Source organism: Thalassophryne amazonica, chromosome 10 (assembly GCF_902500255.1).
Source record: "Thalassophryne amazonica chromosome 10, fThaAma1.1, whole genome shotgun sequence".
Lineage (NCBI taxonomy): Eukaryota > Metazoa > Chordata > Actinopteri > Batrachoidiformes > Batrachoididae > Thalassophryne > Thalassophryne amazonica.
The window spans coordinates 6,714,518-6,736,158 of NC_047112.1; the positions used below are offsets into that span (position 1 = coordinate 6,714,518).

The following is a 21,641-nucleotide window of genomic DNA, read 5'->3' on the forward strand; positions in this document are numbered from 1 at the left end:
TTTAGGGAACTTTTAGGACAACCTGATAATAATGAATTACAATAGTCCAGCCTAGAGGAAATAAATGCATGAATTAGTTTTTCAGCATCACTCTGAGACAAGACCTTTCTGATTTTAGAGATATCAGAAAGGTGTACATGGAGCAAAACGGCGCCCCCCAGGGGACCGTACCATCAACCCCAGGAGGTACCCTCCCCACAACCCTGGAACCCCAGACTAGTTGGCTAGACACTTGGCTAGTTGGCCCCAAACCAATTCCCCCCCAGAGGACCGTTCCATCAACCCTGGAGGTGGAACCCGGAAGGAAACAGAACAAAATCAAAAATCAACCCCTGGAGGACTACCAAAAACAACCCCGGGGGGATATAAAACGACCGTAAACCCTGTTACCCTCCCCGGCACCCCGAAAGACCCCGGGTCCCTCCCAGAGCCCCTCGGCGGCTCAGCTTTGGCGAACGGCTCAAAACATTAAGCCGGAGAAGGGAACAGGAAAAAACTAACCCAGCTCCAACCCCAAGGCGCAGCAGAGAACCGGAAATACGTCCGGTGCCCCAACTCGACCATACCCCAGCCTCTCGGGAGGGGTGAAACTACCAAAATGGCGAACGGCAACAGATCGGCCCACCCCTCCGACTGAGGTAAGTCTCCGCTGCACCACACCCCGGCAACACCAATGACGAACGGTACAAAGGCTCACCGAGGCTGGAGTGGAACCGGGCCCTAACCAAACCAAGAAAAACGCCTCTAACACCCCCCCCCTAGGTGCAGAGGTCTTCTGAGAATGCTCAGCGTGACCAACCTGCACCACCCCACAACCCACAAGACAAACGGTCTTGGGGCAAGTGAGGTTGGGGTTAGGGATGTAGAGAAATAAAAAACAACAAAATAAAACGACCCAACAACCCAAACAGAAAATACCTAAAAACACATAAAAAATTAACAATTAAGTGAGCCCAGGCGGACTTCTAACCGCCTAATAATCACTCCACCAGATACGCCACTGACTCCCCATACAATTATAACCCCTATTTAAAGAAAACAAAACATTTACTCGTGCTAGATTTTTTTTAATTTTTTTTTATGTGTGTTATTTTGCCTGTCCCAGAACACCTGGAGATATGTCACCATTATTTTTCTTGACGTTTATATGTCGGGGCAATACAGTAATCTCTGCTCGTCCAAGCTGCATGGGCTCGTCAACAGGAGGAGCCAGAGGTCCCGTCGGAGGAGCCTCAGTGGGGCGAAGAAGAGGCGGCCCAGATCTGTGTCGGGGAAAGCCCCGAGATGAAAAAACCCGCTCTGATGGGCGTCCTCTCTTGCGTCCACGCTCCTTCATCCGATCATCTAGACAAATCACCAACGATATTAGCTCATCTAAATCGTTTGGCTCGTCACGGACTGCCGGCTCGTCTTTTAATGACTCATTTAACCCATCTACAAACATTCCTCGTAAAGCTGCGGCGCTCCAACCTGACTGAGCAGAAACCAGAGAACATTGCATCACCGCACAAGGCTCCGGATGACAAACAATCGGTTCGGATGCCGAATCTCTGGGTGACGGAGTTATCTGCACTAGTATCAATGATGCCGCAGCTGGAGCAGCAGGAAGCAGAACGGCTTGCGCTGCAAGCTCCGTAACACGGGCGTCTGTTTGTTTAATTTGGTTTGCGAGATGCTGTAATTGCTCCCATATTTTCTCCAAGTGTTCTTGAACTTTTTCGGCAAAAGGAACCGCTTCTGCCGCTGGGTCCATTATGGAATGGCCGGGAACTACTGTTATGTGTCGACGCGGGTTGAGGAGCGGACCTGCGTCAGACAGAACCCATCGCTAAAAATAACCAGAAAGCGGTTCCAACAACAGAAACAATTTATTTTTCACCTGTGCGTAATAATGTGTACAAAACTAAAAGAACGTCCTTCTGGTGGAGTGACTGTTGGCACGCTCTTAAGCGCCCAAAAGGATAGAAGCCCGGCGTTCCTGGACCCACTACCACCAGACAAACACCCCCCAGGTGGACACGACAAACTGACTCTCTGTGAAGCAAAGAAGAGGTGAGATAAGTCAGCAGTTACAACAATATCTTTCAAAAGACACACGCTATCAGCAACACATTCAGGTCTGTATTTTTTAACTTTATGCAAATGAGCAGCTTCTCACAACAAGTGGAGGATCACTTATCCGCACGCCACAGCAGTGAGAAGCAAACTGCACAATTCTCATCACAATTCCAGTATACTGCGTAACAAAACACCAAGTTACTATCAACAATTAGTTGAACACTTAATCACCTTTAATGTGTGCTGACAGCAAGTGTCCTCACCCTTCCCTGCTTCACGGGCTCGATGTGTCAAACCCAGGCGCGGTCCTCAGCGTCTCACAAACGGACATCACAAGGTCGAGTTCCCGGCAGTTCTGCTTGAATCACACATGCCTTAAATGCAGAACGCCATCCAATTATCTGCTTCAGCTGAAAGTCTTTAAGGTTGCATGTGAGCACCAGTCACAGGTGCTACACATGATGTTGATGAGGGTGAGGATTCTTCAGCCAGCACCTTCTCCACAGACAAATCAGTTCTCATGCCACCTGAAGAGCAAAGAAAAGAAAAGAACACCAAAACATCCAGCCACACCCCCCAACACACAACAAAAATAAAATAAATAAGTGCAGACTGCTGTCGAGTTTGGACACATTTCACATTTTCAGTTGTTGATTAACAGCATTTGCATCTTTCAGTTATAAAACGATATGATACAAAACTGGATACATGGGATGTGACATGATTCTTTTTAATTATGGAATGGTTTGATTCAGTATGATATGATTCAGTCTGATACAAGTCTTTGTGTAATTTTAAGTGTTGCTTACCTTCAGACACACATTTCATGACAATCCAGAGACCTTCTTCAGGATATTACTACTATGCTGCAGCACATTAGCACTGCCGCCGCTCGCGTTTTATTAATCTCTGCATTAGCAGAAAGTGCAACATAGAAAAAGTCCAGAAGAAGAAGGTGCATTTGTCCCTTATATCGCCTGCCACAGTTTGAAGATGTGGAAGTAGCAGTGAAACAAGCTTATGTCAACCGATTCATGGGGTTAAAGTTGAACTGTTGACTGGAACATAGTACACATCTGTGCACCAATGTTTTTCACTTTAAAACTGGTTAGAAGTGATAACATGATGGTGTTGCACCTCCTTTGCAGAGATGAAGCTGCATTATGGAGACCTGACTGACAGCCTGTGTCTGATAAACATCATCAGTCAGGTGAAGCCTACAGAGATCTACAACCTCGGCGCTCAGAGTCATGTCAAGGTAGTCACCCCAGCACTGCCACCAAGGGTCGGACATATAACAGTTAACAAGATGACAGGCAGAAACTAAAATACAAGAGTGTTATTTTAACCGTTAGGCTCGTGCATGCATTAGAGTTTGCACACCAACTTGTCAGAAAGGTGAAGTTTTGCATGCAGTTTTTGCAGCTGTTTTACAATACGGCATTACATAGATGATGGAGATGAAGAATATCTTTGCAGCGTCTCTCAAAGTTTAGCTGAAAAATGTTGCACGAGGCACACATGAAGTGGCGTGATGGAGGTGCGCTTTGTGCAATAAATTCAAAAACTGAAACAAATTCCAGGGATCTGTACCTCATACATTCCTTAAAAGATCCAAGATAAACAGGGTAATCTGGGATCTGTTAATCATCACGTAGACCCTGATAATTTTGTACATTGAATGTTCTGTGTGTGTGTATATGTGTATGTATGATATATGCGTATAACTACATATATGTGTATGTATGTGTGTGTGTGTGTTGGTCGACTGTAGCTGTTAATAATTAAATGTTGAGAATGCTGAAAGGAACTCTTTAGTCCCAGGAAGTGAGGTTCATGCATGTGGAGGATGTTGGAGCTGGTGGGACAGGAAGTAATATTTTCTCCGAGGGATCAGTCTATGCCACAACACCCCTTTTGTTTTTGACCTCCGCTGCAATCCCCAAGAGATCCCTGAGCACCGCCCACCTCCTCCGTTCCATCACACTGGGATCTGTCACACATCATCCAGGCTGCACTGATCTCGCTCCATTATGGCAGTTAGTCTGGGAAAAGGAGCCAAGAAGAATTTCTGTTGCTAGGCAGAATTCTGTGGATTTGTTTTTTTTAATCGTTTTATGCGGTTGCTTTGGTGCAAAAAAAAAAGGTCATCTACCTGCTTAGAATTGGACGCTGGTCATGAGAACTCAGACTTAGAAGCTCGGGACTTGGACTGGGGTGGACTTGATTATAAAACGAGCATTAAAAGAAAACATCCAATCTGGATCTTATTTTGGTTTTTGATGCATGTCTATGCTGTGTTGATCTAAGTGCATGGATGGTTGCGTGTCTGCCTACCTTTTATTCAGCAGATATATATATAAAAAAGCAGAGTGTAGAACATAGGGTCTTTCTGGAATCTCAAAGGTGATTCCAGAAAGGGCCAAGAGGGTGCAGGTTTTCTTTGCAACCACCAACTCCACCAGGTGATTTCACTGATGAACTCATTTGCTCAAAGTGATGTTCATCAGTGATGCCACCTGATGGATTTGGTGGTTGCAAAGAAAGCTGGACCCTCATGGCTCTTTCTAGAATCAGATTTACACCTACGGTGTAGAAGAAGCCCAGAAGAACAGAAGAAGAAGCAATGAATTTCCAGCCTGTTGTTGTTCAGTGCAGTAACTTTCAAGAATTTGGACCATACTAGAATTCTGTTATTATGCAAGACTTCCAGAAGTGCACAAAGCTGGTGCACGGATGCAGAAGTATTTCTGAAACTTCCAGATGGACTGAAATGATGCCCAAACCCAAGACCGTTGAAGAGAAATTAATTTGTGAGTTTAGTCAGGAGCTGAGACATCAGTTTAAACCAGTGGTCTCAAGTTGATTCCAGAAAGGGCCAAGAGAGTGCAGGTTTTCTTTGCAACCACCAACTTCACCTGGTGATTTCACTGATTAACTGAATCTATCTGTTCAAAGTGATGTTGATCAGTGAAGTCACCTGGTGGAGTTGGTGGTTGCAAAGAAAGCCTGCACCCTCTTGGCCCTTTCTGGAATCAGCTTGAGACCACTGGTTTAAGGTCTTGTTCTGAGTCCAGAAGTGTGCAGCGCCCTTCTGGAAGTGGTGGTCAGTTCCAGGAGTTTCTGCACACTTTTGTTCTGTGCATAACATTAGCATAGCATCTTATTTACAATGTATATCTGGTGCACATTGATTGTCTGATATGTTGTGGTGGTTCAAGTCCTTTGTGGAGCAGACGGACTTCACACCGATTAAATCGGCACACTGCCCACCACGATACAGCATTCATAGTTTTATGTTCAAACTATCAGTAGACTTTATGACATCATCTACTGGTAGCCTGATCTGTAAGTGGTGGAGCAAAGGCAGACAAATGGCCAAATGAGGAAAAAGGGAAGAAGGTAGGACCAGGCTAAAGAGAAGAATGAGGCCTCGTCATTCCACATCCTCTGTGGTCAGCGGTCTGACTCTACTCCCGCCTCCCACATGGAAGCTAATCTCTTGGTTACACGCACTCCAGCCTCTGTACCTGTACTTGGCTATGCTGCGTTTATTTGCATCCACACCAATAAACTTTGCTCTAGAAGCTTCCGGCCACACGCTGAATTCCTGGCAGATGTCTGGAGCAATTTCCAGTCTGTCCTGCCACAGAGGAGGAAAAGATCACTCACCACGGCAACTCAGCATCTCTCATCGTCACTGTGCGCCATCTGTGAGATAGAGAAACCCTTCTGAGACTGTTTCTCTGTCTCCGTTCTATCTGTGGGAGACGGCGTGTGTGGGTGCTGGTTTCCGCTGAAGAGTCATCACTGGAGACATAGTGGGGTTTGTTTCCTCGTGCTGCAGGAGTGGAGGCGATCAGGGAATAGTGGAAGGACGCTGGAGGGTCTGGGAGGTAACCAGCTGTAGTATCAAAGGAACTAAAGAATGGACTTTCTTTGTGTCCACAGCAACAGAAGTGTGCATCAGCTGGAGGTTTTTTTAGTCAGCGTAAAATCTAAAATGCTGCAGGAAAGAAACTCAGATTAATATTAGCCCGAATTCTTCATCATCAATTTATAAATCAATGTTGTAGTCATGGTCCAAGCCCTCAATGCAAAACTTTGACCCTCTCAAGGCTGAGGTGAAGGTTTTGACCCCCTCAACGCAGAGGCTAATGCTTTGACCCCCCTCAAGGCCGAGGCTAAGGCTTTGACCCCCTCAAGGCTAAGGCTTTGACCCCCCCCCCCCCAAGGCCGAAGCTAAGGCTTTGACCCCCTCAAGGCTAAGGCTTTGACCCCCCCCCCCCCCAAGGCCGAAGCTAAGGCTTTGACCCCCTCAAGGCTAAAGCTTTGACCCCCTCAAGGCCGAGGCGAAGACTTTGACCCCCTCAAGGCCGAAGCTAAGGCTTTGACCCAGTCAAGGCCGAGGCTAAGGCTTTGACCCAGTCAAGGCCGAGGCTAAGGCTTTGACCCAGTCAAGGTTGAGGCTAAGGCTTTGACACCCCTCGAGCCCGAGGCTAAGGCTTTGACACCCCTCGAGCCCGAGGCTAAGGCTTTGACCCCCGCAAGGCCGAGGCTAAGGCTTTGACCCCCCGCAAGGCCGAGGCTAAGGCTTTGACCCCCCGCAAGGCCGAAGCTAAGGCTTTGACCCCCCGCAAGGCCGAAGCTAAGGCTTTAACCCCCTCAAGGCCAAGGCTAAGGCTTTGACCCCCCGCAAGGCCGAAGCTAAGGCTTTGACCCCCCGCAAGGCCGAAGCTAAGGCTTTAACCCCCTCAAGGCCGAGGCTAAGGCTCTGACCCCCCCGAAGCCCCCGGCTAAGTCTTTGACCCTCTGAAGGCCAAGGATTGAAATCTCAAAGCCAAGGCATAAATATAGAGGAATAAAAAATGAAAATGAATCATATTAAGAGGCAAAGAGACGAACACCATTGCAGTTTATGTCCAAAATGTGGCATATTATGAAAATACTTAACTTCAAGGACAGCGGTTGTTTCCAGTAAAGGTTGCATCCTGTAATGTACAGCTTACCTAAATTGTCATTAAAAATAGCAACATTCGATATACTTGTAAAATGCCTAATTTCAATTTATTTTCATTTATATAGCACCAAATCACACAAGTAAGATCTAACCTTACTAACCCCCAGAGCAAGAACACAGGCGACAGTGATAAGAAAAAACTTCCCTCTGATGTGAGGAAGAAACCTCAAGCAGACTAGACTCAAAGGGGTGACCCTCTGCTTTGGCCATGATACAGACACAATTGACAAAACAATTTACAAAACGAACATACAGGAAATTTTGCTGGTGCACAGGATGAGAGGATTGCAGAAAAAAGACACCACACCATCTCTGGATAGAGCCGCACCTCAAACAGAGGAAAAAAACAGAATCAGGCATCAGACAGACAACAAATACAGTATAATTTGTCAGCATGAAGCAACAAGAAAAACAGAAGAAATACTAAAGTGATCGCTTGCCACTAGCCCTAAGCTTCACTAAAAGACCCAGACTTTAGATAAAGTTGAGGCCACGGCACGCTCCGTTTACTAATAAAATTAATTTAAAAAGCAGAAGTGGCCAAGGGCTGGAACAAAAAAAAAAAAAAAATTGAACTTAAGGGGCTACAAAACAGATTGGGTTGATCAATTTAATGTTTGTGAACCTTGGCTAGAAGGTTGGATCAAATGTGGAAGAGATTCCGTTCGAGATTGGACATGATTGATAACCCCTCCCCCCAAAAAACAGACTCAATGTCTCATTAAATTGATAAAAGTTCACTCTGTCCGCTACCGTATGGCGTCTTCTCCATCCGAGTTCACAGACGCACCCATGCTGGAGGTGCACACGGCGTCACATAACTACACACTTATCACATCAGTGTATTTATGGCCTTGGTGCAGTTTGCTGCTGAACCCTGCTGGTGAATGTTACATTATGACATCATTTGATGCCTTTGTGATGTCATCATGATGCGTCACTCATGCCCTTTGATTGCAGTTGGTTGATGTACGCATGACATCATCTTTCTGCACCTGATTGGTTGTGGAGACAACCTGGAAAATGTTTTTTTTTTTGTTGTTTTTTTTTTTCAGGAGATATTTTTTACTTTGATGTTTGACTGATCTCCAAAAGACAAGCATCCGGAGACTCAGACCTAAGGAATAGTCCCACCTAGTTTGGTGAAAATCTGCCCATCTGTTTAACTCTAGCGATTACAGTACCACGTGCTAAATCTGTGACAGTTTTCCCCATTGTATATACATCAAAAATTGGAACTACACACACAGTTCTGAAAATCTTTAGCTCTCGTATCAACAGCACGAGTTCAAACACCCTGGGGCCAGTTGTTCAAAAAATGTAATCTGGATCCCATTTTTTGCTATCCAGGATCAGGAAATCCATCTTACTTTTATGCCAGTTTTTCAAAGCAACATTGGAGTGGATCACCCTGATCCAGATACACGGTTTTCAAGATTACCAAATCCAGATTACCAGTGCTCTAAATGGGACAAGATATCACAATGTGGGCTACCAGCAATGTAAAGAACAACAGGTAGAAGAGCCAACATGATGTCACTTTAAGTGTTTTTCTTATTTTGAGACAAAACACAAAAATAACATAAACATCCACTTCTATTTCTGATTTCTTTTATGGCCACTCTTCTGAGCCACAACAAATAACAAATATACTTAAACATTGTGGATATTTTGAAAAAGTCTTTAATTAAAAAAAAAAAAGGCTAAATGTCCAATAGAATGTTCAGGGTTCTTCATCTTAGTAGGAGAGAGCAGCATTTTCAAGCCCTGCTTTTAGGAAAGGGATCTGAAGTTTTGTCCTAGTTTGCTGCAGTTTGGCCGGCTTGATATGTTCCTCTTCCAGGAGTATCTGTGCTTCTGCTCTTTCAGTTTCTCGTTTAAGGAGTAATTCATAGGCGTCATTATTATTTGGCAAAGGACACTTCAAGCCTCTTTTCTGAGCTCCTGTGGTTCATCCAGTGAGGATCCAGGTTGTTCTTCTGTAATAGGGCTGAGATCCAGAATAAATGTTTCCTCTGCATTAGGAGGAAGTGGCTCACTTTCCTCTACAATCGTAGGCTCACCATCCCCAACAACACCTTGAATCCCATGCAGGTTTAGAGTTCCCACCTCCAATAATGTCCAGAACCACAGTTCTTAAAGGGTTTGTTGCCTGTTTGGGGGTTTATTTCATGGGGACAAGATCATTTTATTTTTACTTTACTATACTGAAAGGCTTAATTGGTAGCCTATATCTACTTTATCTGCTTCATCACTGTAACAGCTGAACAAATCAAGTGCAAAATATAAATACAAGTATATAGACAAATTGATACAAATGAATTATTTGACCACTTTTTAAGTTTTGCTATATTTTCTTCCTGAAATCCACCTTGAAATCCTACCCCCTGCTGGGATCAGGATAATCCTGTTTTTGTGGATCAAAATGAGATCCCACTGAAATGTTTTGAACAACACAAAGTGAAGGTTTGATCCAGATTAAAACTAGGGTTACTTGATCTAATCCGATTTCAGAATCCTTCTTTCCTTTTTGAACAACCCATTTTCAAGATTTGATCCAATCCGATAACCAAAATCCAATCACATTACCTTTGAACAAATGGCCCCTGATTACTAGTTAGTCTCACTCATGCTGCACCTGTGCAAACTCAGTTGGAAGAACTTTTCAATCATGTCTCAGAGGATAAAAGAGGCCTCAACACTTTGTGCTGCAGTAAAGAAGAAATTATTTTTTTATTATCTTTTGGTATCTGCACACTGATTTTTCTTCATGGTGTTTCTCATTGTAATTACAAAGGTAAATTACTCAGTTTCGCTGCTTGATGCATAAAATGGTTGACATTTGTGTAGTGTATACATGTAAATGATATTCAGGAATTAAAAAAACCCCTGAAAACTTCACCAAAGTAAGACAAAACAAACCTGAGCCAGTCTCATTGCTGATTGTACCCCAGTTACCTTCTCGATTGCTGAAAATGGGGAAATCAGGTCAGATTTATTACAATAGCTATCCAAATTTGTTTTTCATGCTATTGTATACCGATGATAGCCAGTTAGTGCAGACTACACCCGAATACTGGTGCAGCCCATGACACAAGTGCTTGTGCACACTCGCTGTTGTGTCCTCAAGATGGAGCCAAATGCAGTCATATACAGCCTATGTGTTAACCTGGGGTTTATGAACTATTATGTTCAAACTGCTTTTTTAGCAATCCTGTGAATCACTAAACTAGTATTTAGTTGTATAACCACAGTTTTTCATGATTTCTTCACATCTGCGAGGCATTAATTTTATTGGTTTGGAACCAAGATTTTGCTCGTTTGCTAGTGTGCTTGGGGTCATTGTCTTGTTGAAACACTCATTTCAAGGGCATGTCCTCTTCAGCATAAGACATATCCAAACTGATCCATGATACCTGGTATGCGATATATAGGCCCAACACCATAGTAGGAGAAACATGCCCATATCATGATGCTTGCACCACCATGCTTCACTGTCTTCACTGTGAACTGTGGCTTGAATTCAGAGTTTGGGGGTTGTCTCACAAACTGTCTGTGGCCCTTGGACCCAAAAAGAACAATTTTACTCTCATCAGTCCACAAAATATTCCTCCATTTCTCTTTAGGCCAGTTGATGTGTTCTTTGGCAAATTGTAACCTCTTCTGCACGTCTTTTATTTAACAGAGGGACTTTGCGGGGGATTCTTGCAAATAAATTAGCTTCACCCAGGTGTCTTCTAACTGTCACAGCACTTACAGGTAACTCCAGACTGTCTTTGATCATCCTGGAGCTGATCAATGGGTGAGCCTCTGCCATTCTGGTTATTCTTCTATCCATTTTGATGGTTGTTTTCCGTTTTCTTCCACGTGTCTCCGTTTTTTGTTTTTTTTTTTGTCCATTTTAAAGCATTGGAGATCATTGTAGATGATTTTTTGCATCTGTGTATAAGTTTTCCCCTCTTCAATCAACTTTTTAATCAAACTATGCTGTTCTTCTGAACAGTGTCTTGAACGTCCCATTTTCCTCAGACTTTCAAAGAGAAAAGCATGTTCAACAGGTGCTGGCTTCATCCTTAAATAGGGGACACCTGATTCACACCTGTTTGTTCCACATAATTGACGAACTCACTGACTGAATGCCACACTACTATTATTGTGAACACCCCCTTTTCTTCTTTTTTTTACTAATAGCCCAATTTCATAGCCTTAAGAGTGTGCATATCATGAATGCTTGGTCTTGTTGGATTTGTGAGAATCTACTGAATCTACTGGTACCTTGTTTCCCATGTAACAATAAGAAATATACTCAAAACCTGGATTAATCTTTTTAGTCACATAGCACTACTATTATTCTGAACACTACTGTATATTGGTTGGCCGATAATATCCATCGATTTGGCCCTTTCACAAACATATCCGCAATACAGAAAAACACTTTGGCTGTTGGAAATGGTGTCTTACATAGTTTCTCCATCGGAGGGCACTCAAGCAGCATTGTTTACAATACTGCCAATCATGGCTGGCATCCCCACACCCCTTGGGCACATTAGAAACAGAAGACAGAGTGTCAATCAAACTAGCTGTTTTGCTTGGACAAGAGACAAGTGGTTGCTAGGTTGGCAGTGAGGCGTGGCCAAAATAGACAAAAAGTATATTGTTATGCAAATGCTGAGCAACGTGACACAGTGACTGCCAATCCAAGTGAAGGCAGTGTGACGTACATTGGTTGTTGGTTATATTTATAGTTATTTATAGTAAAGTTTATGGTTAAACTCTAAAACATCAAGCCTCAGTCTCTGTCATATGGGTACATCGGTATCAGAAATTTTTTACTCCCTAATATTCATGTTGGTATCTGCCCCAAAAACAAATCCATGCCATCTGGGCTCTAACAAACAGTCTGAGTGTAAATATGTATGTGGGTGGTGTGTTGCCAGTTCAGGCGCCATTGCTCAGCTCTCAGTGCACAATAATAGAACACTAAACTCGGTGTGCCTCCTGCCGTTCATTGTGTAAGCAGCTTTACTATTGTTGCAAACCACAATTTCCTCAACAGGCTTTTTGGAGGACAGTAAAAGTTTTGTCTTCTTAAAACCTTTTAAATGCTATTATAATGATATATGAAATGTTGATGCCAATGTTTAAGTTTGTGAAAAGGCGACTGTAACAGCAGGAATGGAGAACATTCAGAGGCCTCCTCTCCTTAACAGTTTGTTGGGTGTGTTTACTCTCGCTCTGATTGGTGTTTACATTAACGCCAGCCAATCAGGCCTCAGTGGCAACGCTGGTGGATCTCACTGGTAATAAATTCTCGTTTGGACCCAAATGAGCGCATTTCCCACTGAAATGTGTGGCTTCTGGCTCATGGGAATCATTAGCTGATAAGGTGCCATGTTTGCTTTTGTTGTTATGTTTTTGGTGTGTTTTTTTTTGGGGGGGGGGGGGGGGCAAACAGAGATTACATGTTCTCCCACGTGTCGCACCTATTGAAAAGCACCGGTTCCTTTGGTGGTCTGGTCCTCAGCAGTCAGAGCAGCTCGGTGAGACGTGTTTTGAAAGGTCAGGCGGTCCGGCCCATCGGTCCGGCCCCGATGGGCCAAAAGTGAACTTTAAGTTAAGAATAGACTCTTCCGTGCCAAGAAAAACAGGCCTCGTGCACACAGAACGTATTGTGGTTATGCTTTTGTGGCTCAGACTTGTTGCTTCACCCATGAGTCAGTCCTTTTTCTATTTTCCAGCGACACTGTTGCACACACGGAAACGTGCAGTTTGCAAACTTTGGGTTGTGGATAGGGGGTTGTTAAGTAAATACAGAGAGTCAATAAATGGTATCACAGAGCTAAATATGATTGCATCTAAATCTGCATCTTAAATCAAAGTCAAAATATTCTGCAGCAGCTGCCAAAATAACCTCTGCAGATGTAGTTCCAGATGTGACTCACAGATGGCAGCAGTGAGCCACTGTGGATGAGTCATATTTAGGTGTCAACAGTGATTCTTGTGGAGTCAAAATCTACCCACAGGTTTTTATTTGAGCTCTTGGTAAAAAAAAAGAAAAAAACAGAACATACGAATGATATGTGAAAGTGCTGGAATGTGGCAGTTTGAGGGTCAATGCAAATATATTTATAAAAATTTTTTAAACATTGCAAGATTTCAACATTTATTTTGTGTTCTATTTTATTATCACTTACTTTTAATGTAACTCATCAAAGTGCTGTGCAAATTAAAAAAGTCATGTCTAAAAGTTCTCAGTCCATATGTTTATCTCAGAGATGTGACGTAATCATGATAATAACAATAATTTTATTGATAAAGCTCTTACATATCAGACATTTCAAAGTGCCGCGCATATTAAAGCATAAGATTAGAACTGGAATGCAAAAACATAACAACCACGAGAATAGATTAAAAATATAAGACCTAAAGCACCCAGGTAATATAAACCATCAAAAAAGAGAGAGAAAAGGCAAAAAAAAAAGTTTTAGATCAGAAATTTAAAGATGCAAAAGTAAATCTGTTTTTTCCACAGAAGCAGACTTTGTAACTTTTGCAGATTAGTGCATGTCACCATTTTTAACCCCCGGAACACAAAATGAGGTACACGGGAGACGGACTGCGTTTTCCTGGATCCACGATCCACGACTTAATGGTTTCTGTACCAGACATCATTTAAAGATTTTAATAACTTTTCTGATTTTTTTTTTTTTTTTTTTAACCAGCTATTGGAGTAGAGATGCAAAAATTAAAGCAAATTATTCTTTGTTCCTGGCCACAAATGGAAGCAAACTGAAATATATTTTAAACACAAAAAGTATTTTCACTGTGCATCATATATGCGTTTTTCATATTGCATTTACAATGCAATATGAAAAAAAAACAAGTGTGAAGGAAAAAAAAAATTATTAAAAGTGAAGTGGAGCAGAATAGTTGTGAGCCTCTGGGAGTCGGCTGTGAGCCGCATATTTGATTAAAACTGCCGTTTCTTGTGTCTGGGCACAGCTGAATTTTCCAAAAAGCCTCGAGGCCTTTGCTGAGCATGTGCTGTGTATCAGTAATGTGCGTATTGTGTTCTGAATTTACAGTCTATCAATAAAACTGTCCAAAAAAAAGAGAGAAAGAACCTAAACTTGCCAGCAAGATCTTCCAGTATTGCTGTAACTATCAGAAACTGTAAACCCAAATCAGAAAAAGTTGGGATGATATGGAAAATAAGAATCGGGGGGAGAAAAACCCACAAAGTGATTCTTACATTTACTCTGACTTTTTTTATGTTTTGTGTGGTCAAAATCATCACTTTTACAGCAGGTTTTCTTAAGACCAAGCCTGGGGATGAACACACGAACATTTCCAAGACAATGAACATATCTTAAGCCCCTCTCACACGGGTGGCGTGTGTGGCATTTAGAGGTGTGTGGAACACTTGCCACTGTCTGCCACAAACCTGTCAGACAGTTGTCTGCATGTTCAAAACACTTGCCGCACAGCTGCACTTGTTGCTTAGTAGCTGGTGTGCACGCCTGCTGTTGACCCCAACACGCCACGCACTCGGCCTCTGTGTGAGAGTAGCTTTTGACTTTATTGACATCAGTCTTTAAGAAAGATCTGGGTTGGAATCCCACTCATGCTACCTGTCTGTGTCCTTGGAAATTAGTGAGGGAAGGTGCCAAGACACCCAGACAACTCTGAAGGAGTTATAATCTTCTGTGGATGTGAGTGGAGAAACTGCAACGTGTGGGCCATACTAAAATACAAAATTGAGCGAAATGGGGCCTAAAATTATGGAACATTTTGTAAAGAGCAGGTCTTGAAAAAAATCATACTTCACTACATCAGACTTTACAGAGAAAAGACAGTGCTCCCCCCCAAGAAATTAGCTCTTTAGAATAGTGAAACACGTGCGAATATAACAGAACAAATCACATCTGATTAATGGCATATAATGGATCGTTGTACATATAAACGGGACCATTGTTGGGTCAGTGGCTGAAATTTCATGTCTTGAACACCAGATGGCACACCTGTACGGAGCCACAACAAAACCACCAAAAAAAAATAAAATAAAAGTATTTAATTTATTTATATTTGGAGTGCTGTTTCGATCCAATCCACTTTATTTATAAAGCACATTTAAACAGACTCGAGTCTCCAAATTGCTGCACAGCAAAAGCATAGACACGCAAAATAGTAATAATAACAAAATAACTATATATAATAAATAAAACCATGATAAAACAATAAATTTCAATAAAATAAGACACAAGGACCGTGTGACTGCTGTTTCTCTGGGCCAGTCTGCTCCATTTTGTTACATTTTACCCCTATGTTGTAATTATCAGTCCCCATTTCACTTCATTTTGTATTTTAGTATAAATACATTTTAGTGTAAAAATATTTGTGTGTGTGTGTGTGTGTGTGTGTATGTATGTATATAGCATTGTGTAACTTTTTTAAAAATATATTTGCATTTTTCATGTCCTAACTTTTCCTGATTCTGGGTTTTTGGTTGTGGGTTTTGGACTTTTTGTCTCGTGCTATGGTAGAGCAAGAACAGGTATTTCTTTATTTCCAGCGTTTTATAAACTGAGCAACCTGTGATGTTAAAATTCAGATTACTAGATAATAAGAGTAATTGTTGAAGTTGGGCCCAAACATTGTAATTTCGACACTTTCTGTCCTGTGTTGCATCGTCCCTGAGTCTCTGTTTACTGTACGTGGCTTCTTCCATGTCGCTTATTCCTTTGTGATGTGTGATTGACAGTCGCCTCTGGCGTTTTTGGTGGCATGTGGATCTGTGTACATGTAACTAAAGTAAACACATCATGCTGGAATCCTGCACTTAATTACTCCGTAAGTGGGGAGAAATGAGGTGAGGAGACTGTAACCAGGGATTACACTAAATATTTATAGAGCTCAATCAATCAGTACCCGTTGCCATGTCCTCCAGGGAGACATTTGGCAGCGACGATCACGTTCACAGTGAGGACGTGATGTTGTGTAATGATTTATCTGGATCTCTGCTGGATGCTTGATATGTCAGTGAGATTTGTTCCTTATTAGGTTACTATTTATTGTATGTAAGTACATTCCTTCATGACATAGTGCTGTTTCTCAATTAGGCTGAACAATTTCAGTCTGTGCTTTCACCCATTTTCATGTATCTAAATGTTTTAAATACGCAATTGTGCAATATTTCTCCAAAAGTATTTTTCAAGATGGGAAAGACCAGTTGGTTAATAATTCAAATACTCTGATTTAAGAGAAGTACAAAGAGAATTGATGGTAGTGGGAAATACCCTTATTGTCATCTAAGGGGTCACTGAAGTTAATCTCATTTGAGAGATTGTGGGACTATTCACTAACAGTCTGAGTTAATGATTTTCTTCTGTTTGTACTTATTTTGGGTATGGATGCAGAGATGCTGGGACAGATACAAATACATTTGTGACACTTTTAAATTGATTTTGTGCTGGGACCTGGCCATTTTTTGGTGGTATCTGGCTGAGCTCGACTCTGATGCAGAATTAGCAGTGTTGCCGGGTTGGGCGAAACCAATTAGCAACTGCAGCTTTAAAACAAGAAACCACATCAAGTGGACTTGGTAACTCTGATATAGAGGGGAAAATGCGGTGGAGGTTCCATAAATGTCACAGCCTAGGCAAGGCAATGTATTTTACCAACAAATCCAACCCAAACAACAGTATACAGGCTGTCATAGGAATCAGTGAAAGTTGGCAAATGGTTCATACGTACAGTATTTGAGAACAGGCTATAACTTCACCCCAAAAATGACAATTCAATCAATCAATCAATCAATCAATTTTTTTTTATATAGCGCCAAATCACAACAAACAGTTGCCCCAAGGCGCTTTATATTGTAAGGCAAGCATACAATAATTATGTAAAACCCCAACGGTCAAAACGACCCCCTGTGAGCAAGCACTTGGCTACAGTGGGAAGGAAAAACTCCCTTTTAACAGGAAGAAACCTCCAGCAGAACCAGGCTCAGGGAGGGGCAGTCTTCTGCTGGGACTGGTTGGGGCTGAGGGAGAGAACCAGGAAAAAGACATGCTGTGGAGGGGAGCAGAGATCGATCACTAATGATTAAATGCAGAGTGGTGCATACAGAGCAAAAAGAGAAAGAAACACTCAGTGCATCATGGGAACCCCCCAGCAGTCTACGTCTATAGCAGCATAACTAAGGGATGGTTCAGGGTCACCCGATCCAGCCCTAACTATAAGCTTTAGCAAAAAGGAAAGTTTTAAGCCTAATCTTAAAAGTAGAGAGGGTGTCTGTCTCCCTGATCTGAATTGGGAGCTGGTTCCACAGGAGAGGAGCTTGAAAGCTGAATTCACAAATAAGAATCTCCACATTTTATACACCAACACACTACCTTTACCCTTCATGCATCTCAGTAATTTAGCCAACAATCAGTGCCTGACTCAACAACCTACCCAACAATCAGTCCCATGCCCAGTATCTAATGATTGGCCAGAGACCCAATGCCATAACCAATGCCTGGCCCAACACCCAATGTCCTAATCAGTACCCTGACCAACACCCAGTGCCCTAACCAATGCTCTAACCAATACCCAATGTCCTAATCAGTACCCTAACCAACACCCAATGCCCTAACCAATGCTCTACCCAATACCCAATGTCCTAACCAACACCCAATGCCCTAACCAATTTCTCTACCCAATACCCAATGTCCTAATCAGTACCCTAACCAACACCCAATGCCCTAACCAATGCTCTACCCAATACCCAATGTCCTAATCAGTACCCTAACCAACACCCAGTGCCCTAACCAATGCTCTACCCAATACCCATTGCAACTAACCAATGCCATCACCCTGCCTGTGTCCCAATCCCACTCAATAAACAATCCTTACCCAATACCCTATCCTCAAGTGATGAAGGGGTATTGGGTCGATTGGTGCCTTTGAAAAAATCACAGTCACTTTCCGATTGCCTGAGCTTGCCTCACTCTGTCATTGCTGCATTTTAGTGACACTGTGTCTGCAGTCAGCCACGCTGGCCATGACACACGAAAGGTCAGTCACTCCTTCCACAAGTGACATAATCTCATTACTTGCTGTAAATATCTTGGCTAATCTGTCCGGACGTCTGCTGCTCACTTGCTGGTGTGTGTTCACGTAGATACACAACACACACCAAAACTTCCTCTAATAAGCAGCTGTAACGGCTTATTTGTGTATTTCTGCAGTCTGTTTGGAGTTTTGTGTGTGCAGCCCACAGTTGTGCACAGAAATAAAAAGGCAGTATGATGATGTTCGTTTCAATCCGGCGAGGGATCAATGTTATGATCTGAACTGTTATTATAACATAATTATTATTTGAGTGTGTATTCCTTCCACAGTCACAGTTCAGTGTGTGTGTGTGTGTGTGTGTGTGTGTGTGTGTGTGTGTGTGTGTGTGTGTGTGTGTGTGTGTGTGTGTGTGTGTGTGTGTGTGTGTGTGTGTGTGTGTGTGTGTGTGTGTGTGTGTGTGTGTAGTCCACCACTCTCTGCATGCAAATGTGTGTCTGTTGTGTAATTTAATGAGTGTTTGAGTAATGAGTTATGACTTCACTTGTTTGGCTCATGTTGCAGAATGATGATCGTTGATCCAAATCAGCATGAGGAGAGACAGAGTTTGATTCAGGCGAAGTGTTACAACATCAGATTTAAGATTAGGCTTAAAACTTTCCTTTTCGCTAAGGCTTATAGTTAGGGCTGGATCGGGTGACCCTGGACCATCCCTTGGTTATGTTGCTTTAGACGTAGACTGTGTTTCATAATTATTGTATGGCCTTGCCTTGCAATGTGGAGCGCCTTGGGGCAACTGTTTGTTGTGATTTGGCGCTATACAAGAAAAAAGTTGATTGATTGATCAGACACCGATTCAGATGAGCAGAAGTGTTTTAATCTTTCTTGGCTTGAAGGTGTTATTGTGCAGGTCTATTTTTCCAAATCCGCACCTGTTTTTACCAGCGTGTTTGATGCTTTAAGTCAGACTGTCATACCTGTATAAAGGCGGGATCAGTCTCACCTGTCAGGTGAACAACGCGTCTTTATTCTCAGAGACAGGCAGTTATTCAGGTGTAATAAACTGCTTAGGGCTCCATCTTCATGATCTGTAGTGTATGGTTGAAAGTGCATGGTGCAAGTGTATTTGAGGCGTGTCCCACTCCAGTGTACATGGTGTGTCACCTGAGAATAGAGTAAAACAAAAAGGGTCGTATTTAATAATAATTTTAATGAAATTCGATCGTTATCTGGTCTTTAATAGTTGTGTCCCCTTGAATCTGGTGTACTGTTGCTTAGACTCATTAGGTGATGGAAGTGAGAGTTTTTCTGGCAAGAAACAGATCTGCACGAGCAGCTCATTTGCATGAACAGCAGTCATCCACCATAGGTTTCTTGAGGTCAGCCAGTTGAGCGTCTCATTCCTACAGCACCTCCTCCATCTCTGTTCACCCAAGCTACGCCATATTCCACCAGGGGCAAGTAGCCCGAAAGCGAGGACTATCCAGAAAGACAACCAGTGCTTAAAAAAAAAAATGTTGTACAAACCGTACGACCGTGGGGGTGGGGTGGGGATGGTCTATGGTGCCATTGCATCATGATAACAGTGTACCAGCACTGCTCCGGACCCCACCCCATTTCACGACCAACACCCTGGCACCGTGTCACATTATGCTCTGGGTATAATGTTTGGCCTCTTTTTGTCTTTTGAATATCTTACCTTCATGGAATTAGAATTTTTGTTGCCTGTAGCGGATCTCAAGGCTTCACAAAACTCAGCAACAATTGAACAGCTGTCACAGATGATTCCTGCTGCTTCAGTTTTTGACACCAGTTGTCTAACAACATTATTCTTATTTCTTCTGGTTCAGAACTTCATGTTCTTCCTCATTGTTACCATATTTTTTCTAGATCATCTCTTGTGGCTCTACTCTGTCTTACAACTTGGGGTAGTAAGTCAGTCCTGTACAGGCTCTGACACTCATCAGGCCAGTGCTGACCTCCAGGTATGGTGGAGTCCAATCTACTTTCTCATTTCACCCATTTACTTTACAGCTGTGTGAACTGAGACAAAGCAGATGAAGTGTCTCGTCAGTGGACACATGTCCTGTCCCACAGGGCCACCTGCTCTCCCCGTGGTGAGGCAGTGTTAATATTTCCCTGGTGAAATGTACTTTGCATGCACGAAGTATGTCTTTGCACCCTCATGTTCTGAACTAAACTTGTGTGAAACAGTCTTTTATGCACTTTTACGAACGTCCACATTGTGTGTCAGTAGTTGTTTTGCATGTTTACTGGTAACGCGGAGCAAAGTTTGTTGTTGCAGGTGTGTGTCGCCTGCAGGCTGTTTGGGATTCTATTTACCTTCACATTTACAACTCTTTATTGTCATCATTAGTGAAGGTATCAATGGCAGTAATGAAAAATATATCTGACTGCGAGAAACAACTGCCAAGGTATAATAAATATTATCTGCTGTTATGTTGAATGTTGAATCAGTTACTAAGATACACAACTGCCTTGGATCATAGCTGGTGATCATCCAGGCAAACAACAGGTCCATCTCCATTCCTAAAACAAAAATAGCCACCTGTCTGCAGTAAATAGGTGGATTTGTAGGCTTTGCCTGCACCTTTTCCAGTTGCTGAGGTCCTCAATAGTGATGCACTTGTGTGCGGATCCTGTCAATACTTGAGGATCCTCCGAAGAGACTCAGGCAGACATCCAGTCATCACATTAGATCAATTATCCAAGTCCCACAACCATACAGTGAGACAGGAAGCACCAGGACCCTAAAGACTTTGTTCTCTTGCAGATGTATCTGCATCACCAAACACCTCCTACCCAGTGACCTCAAGACTCGTAAGCTCTTTCTAGCTGTCTCTCAGTCTCAAAAGCCGAGGACCCAAAGACATGAATGTCACTGTTGAGATAAACAAATCTCTACAGGTTTGACCCGTTAATCACTTTAATCACATAAATATCTGCTGATGGCTGAATTCAGAAAGTCCTTAAAAGCCTGGATCTTTGTCTTTCTTCATCCAGGACATTCATATAACCTGGCACTCAAACTCTACGCTCAGTTTCGTTGGTGCTGCAGTCAGTGCAACCATTGATTTGACAGCGATCACAGCATCCTCCGCACAGTCGAGGTCACTTATCGTGGACACTATATAAAAGTCACCATTTGGATTCTTTGGAGCCCGTACCTTTTTCTCTTTTTGTAAAATTGATCCTCTTTTATTCATTCATTGCCCTGGGATAGGCTGGTATCCTGTCCAGGGTGTACCCCACCTCTCACCTTGACTAATGGAATAGGCTCCAGCCCCCCCATGATCCTTGATTGGAATAAGCGGATATAGAAAATGAATGAATGAACCTTTTTGCTATGCCTAGGTATCTGAATACTGATGCGTTTGGACTCTGTTCAGAACACCTGACTGCTTTAAATTCATGTATTTGCTGACAACAGCAGTTTAACCCTGATTCAACATATGTGTTTCCTCGATGTGTTAGAGCTTTTCTGTCTTTG

The 21,641-nt window shown here is 42.7% G+C and overlaps 1 protein-coding gene across 3 annotated transcripts in view; it reads left to right on the plus strand.

Moving 5' to 3' along the window:
• The window catches only part of gmds (GDP-mannose 4,6-dehydratase), a 357,438-nt gene that overhangs the window by 52,471 nt on the left and 283,326 nt on the right, over positions 1-21,641 (plus strand). For all 3 annotated transcript variants that reach the window (XM_034179366.1, XM_034179365.1, XM_034179367.1), the window contains exon 4: positions 3,207-3,316. In XM_034179366.1, the coding sequence (XP_034035257.1) occupies positions 3,207-3,316 (110 nt within the window). The remainder of the gene's footprint in view (positions 1-3,206; positions 3,317-21,641) is intronic.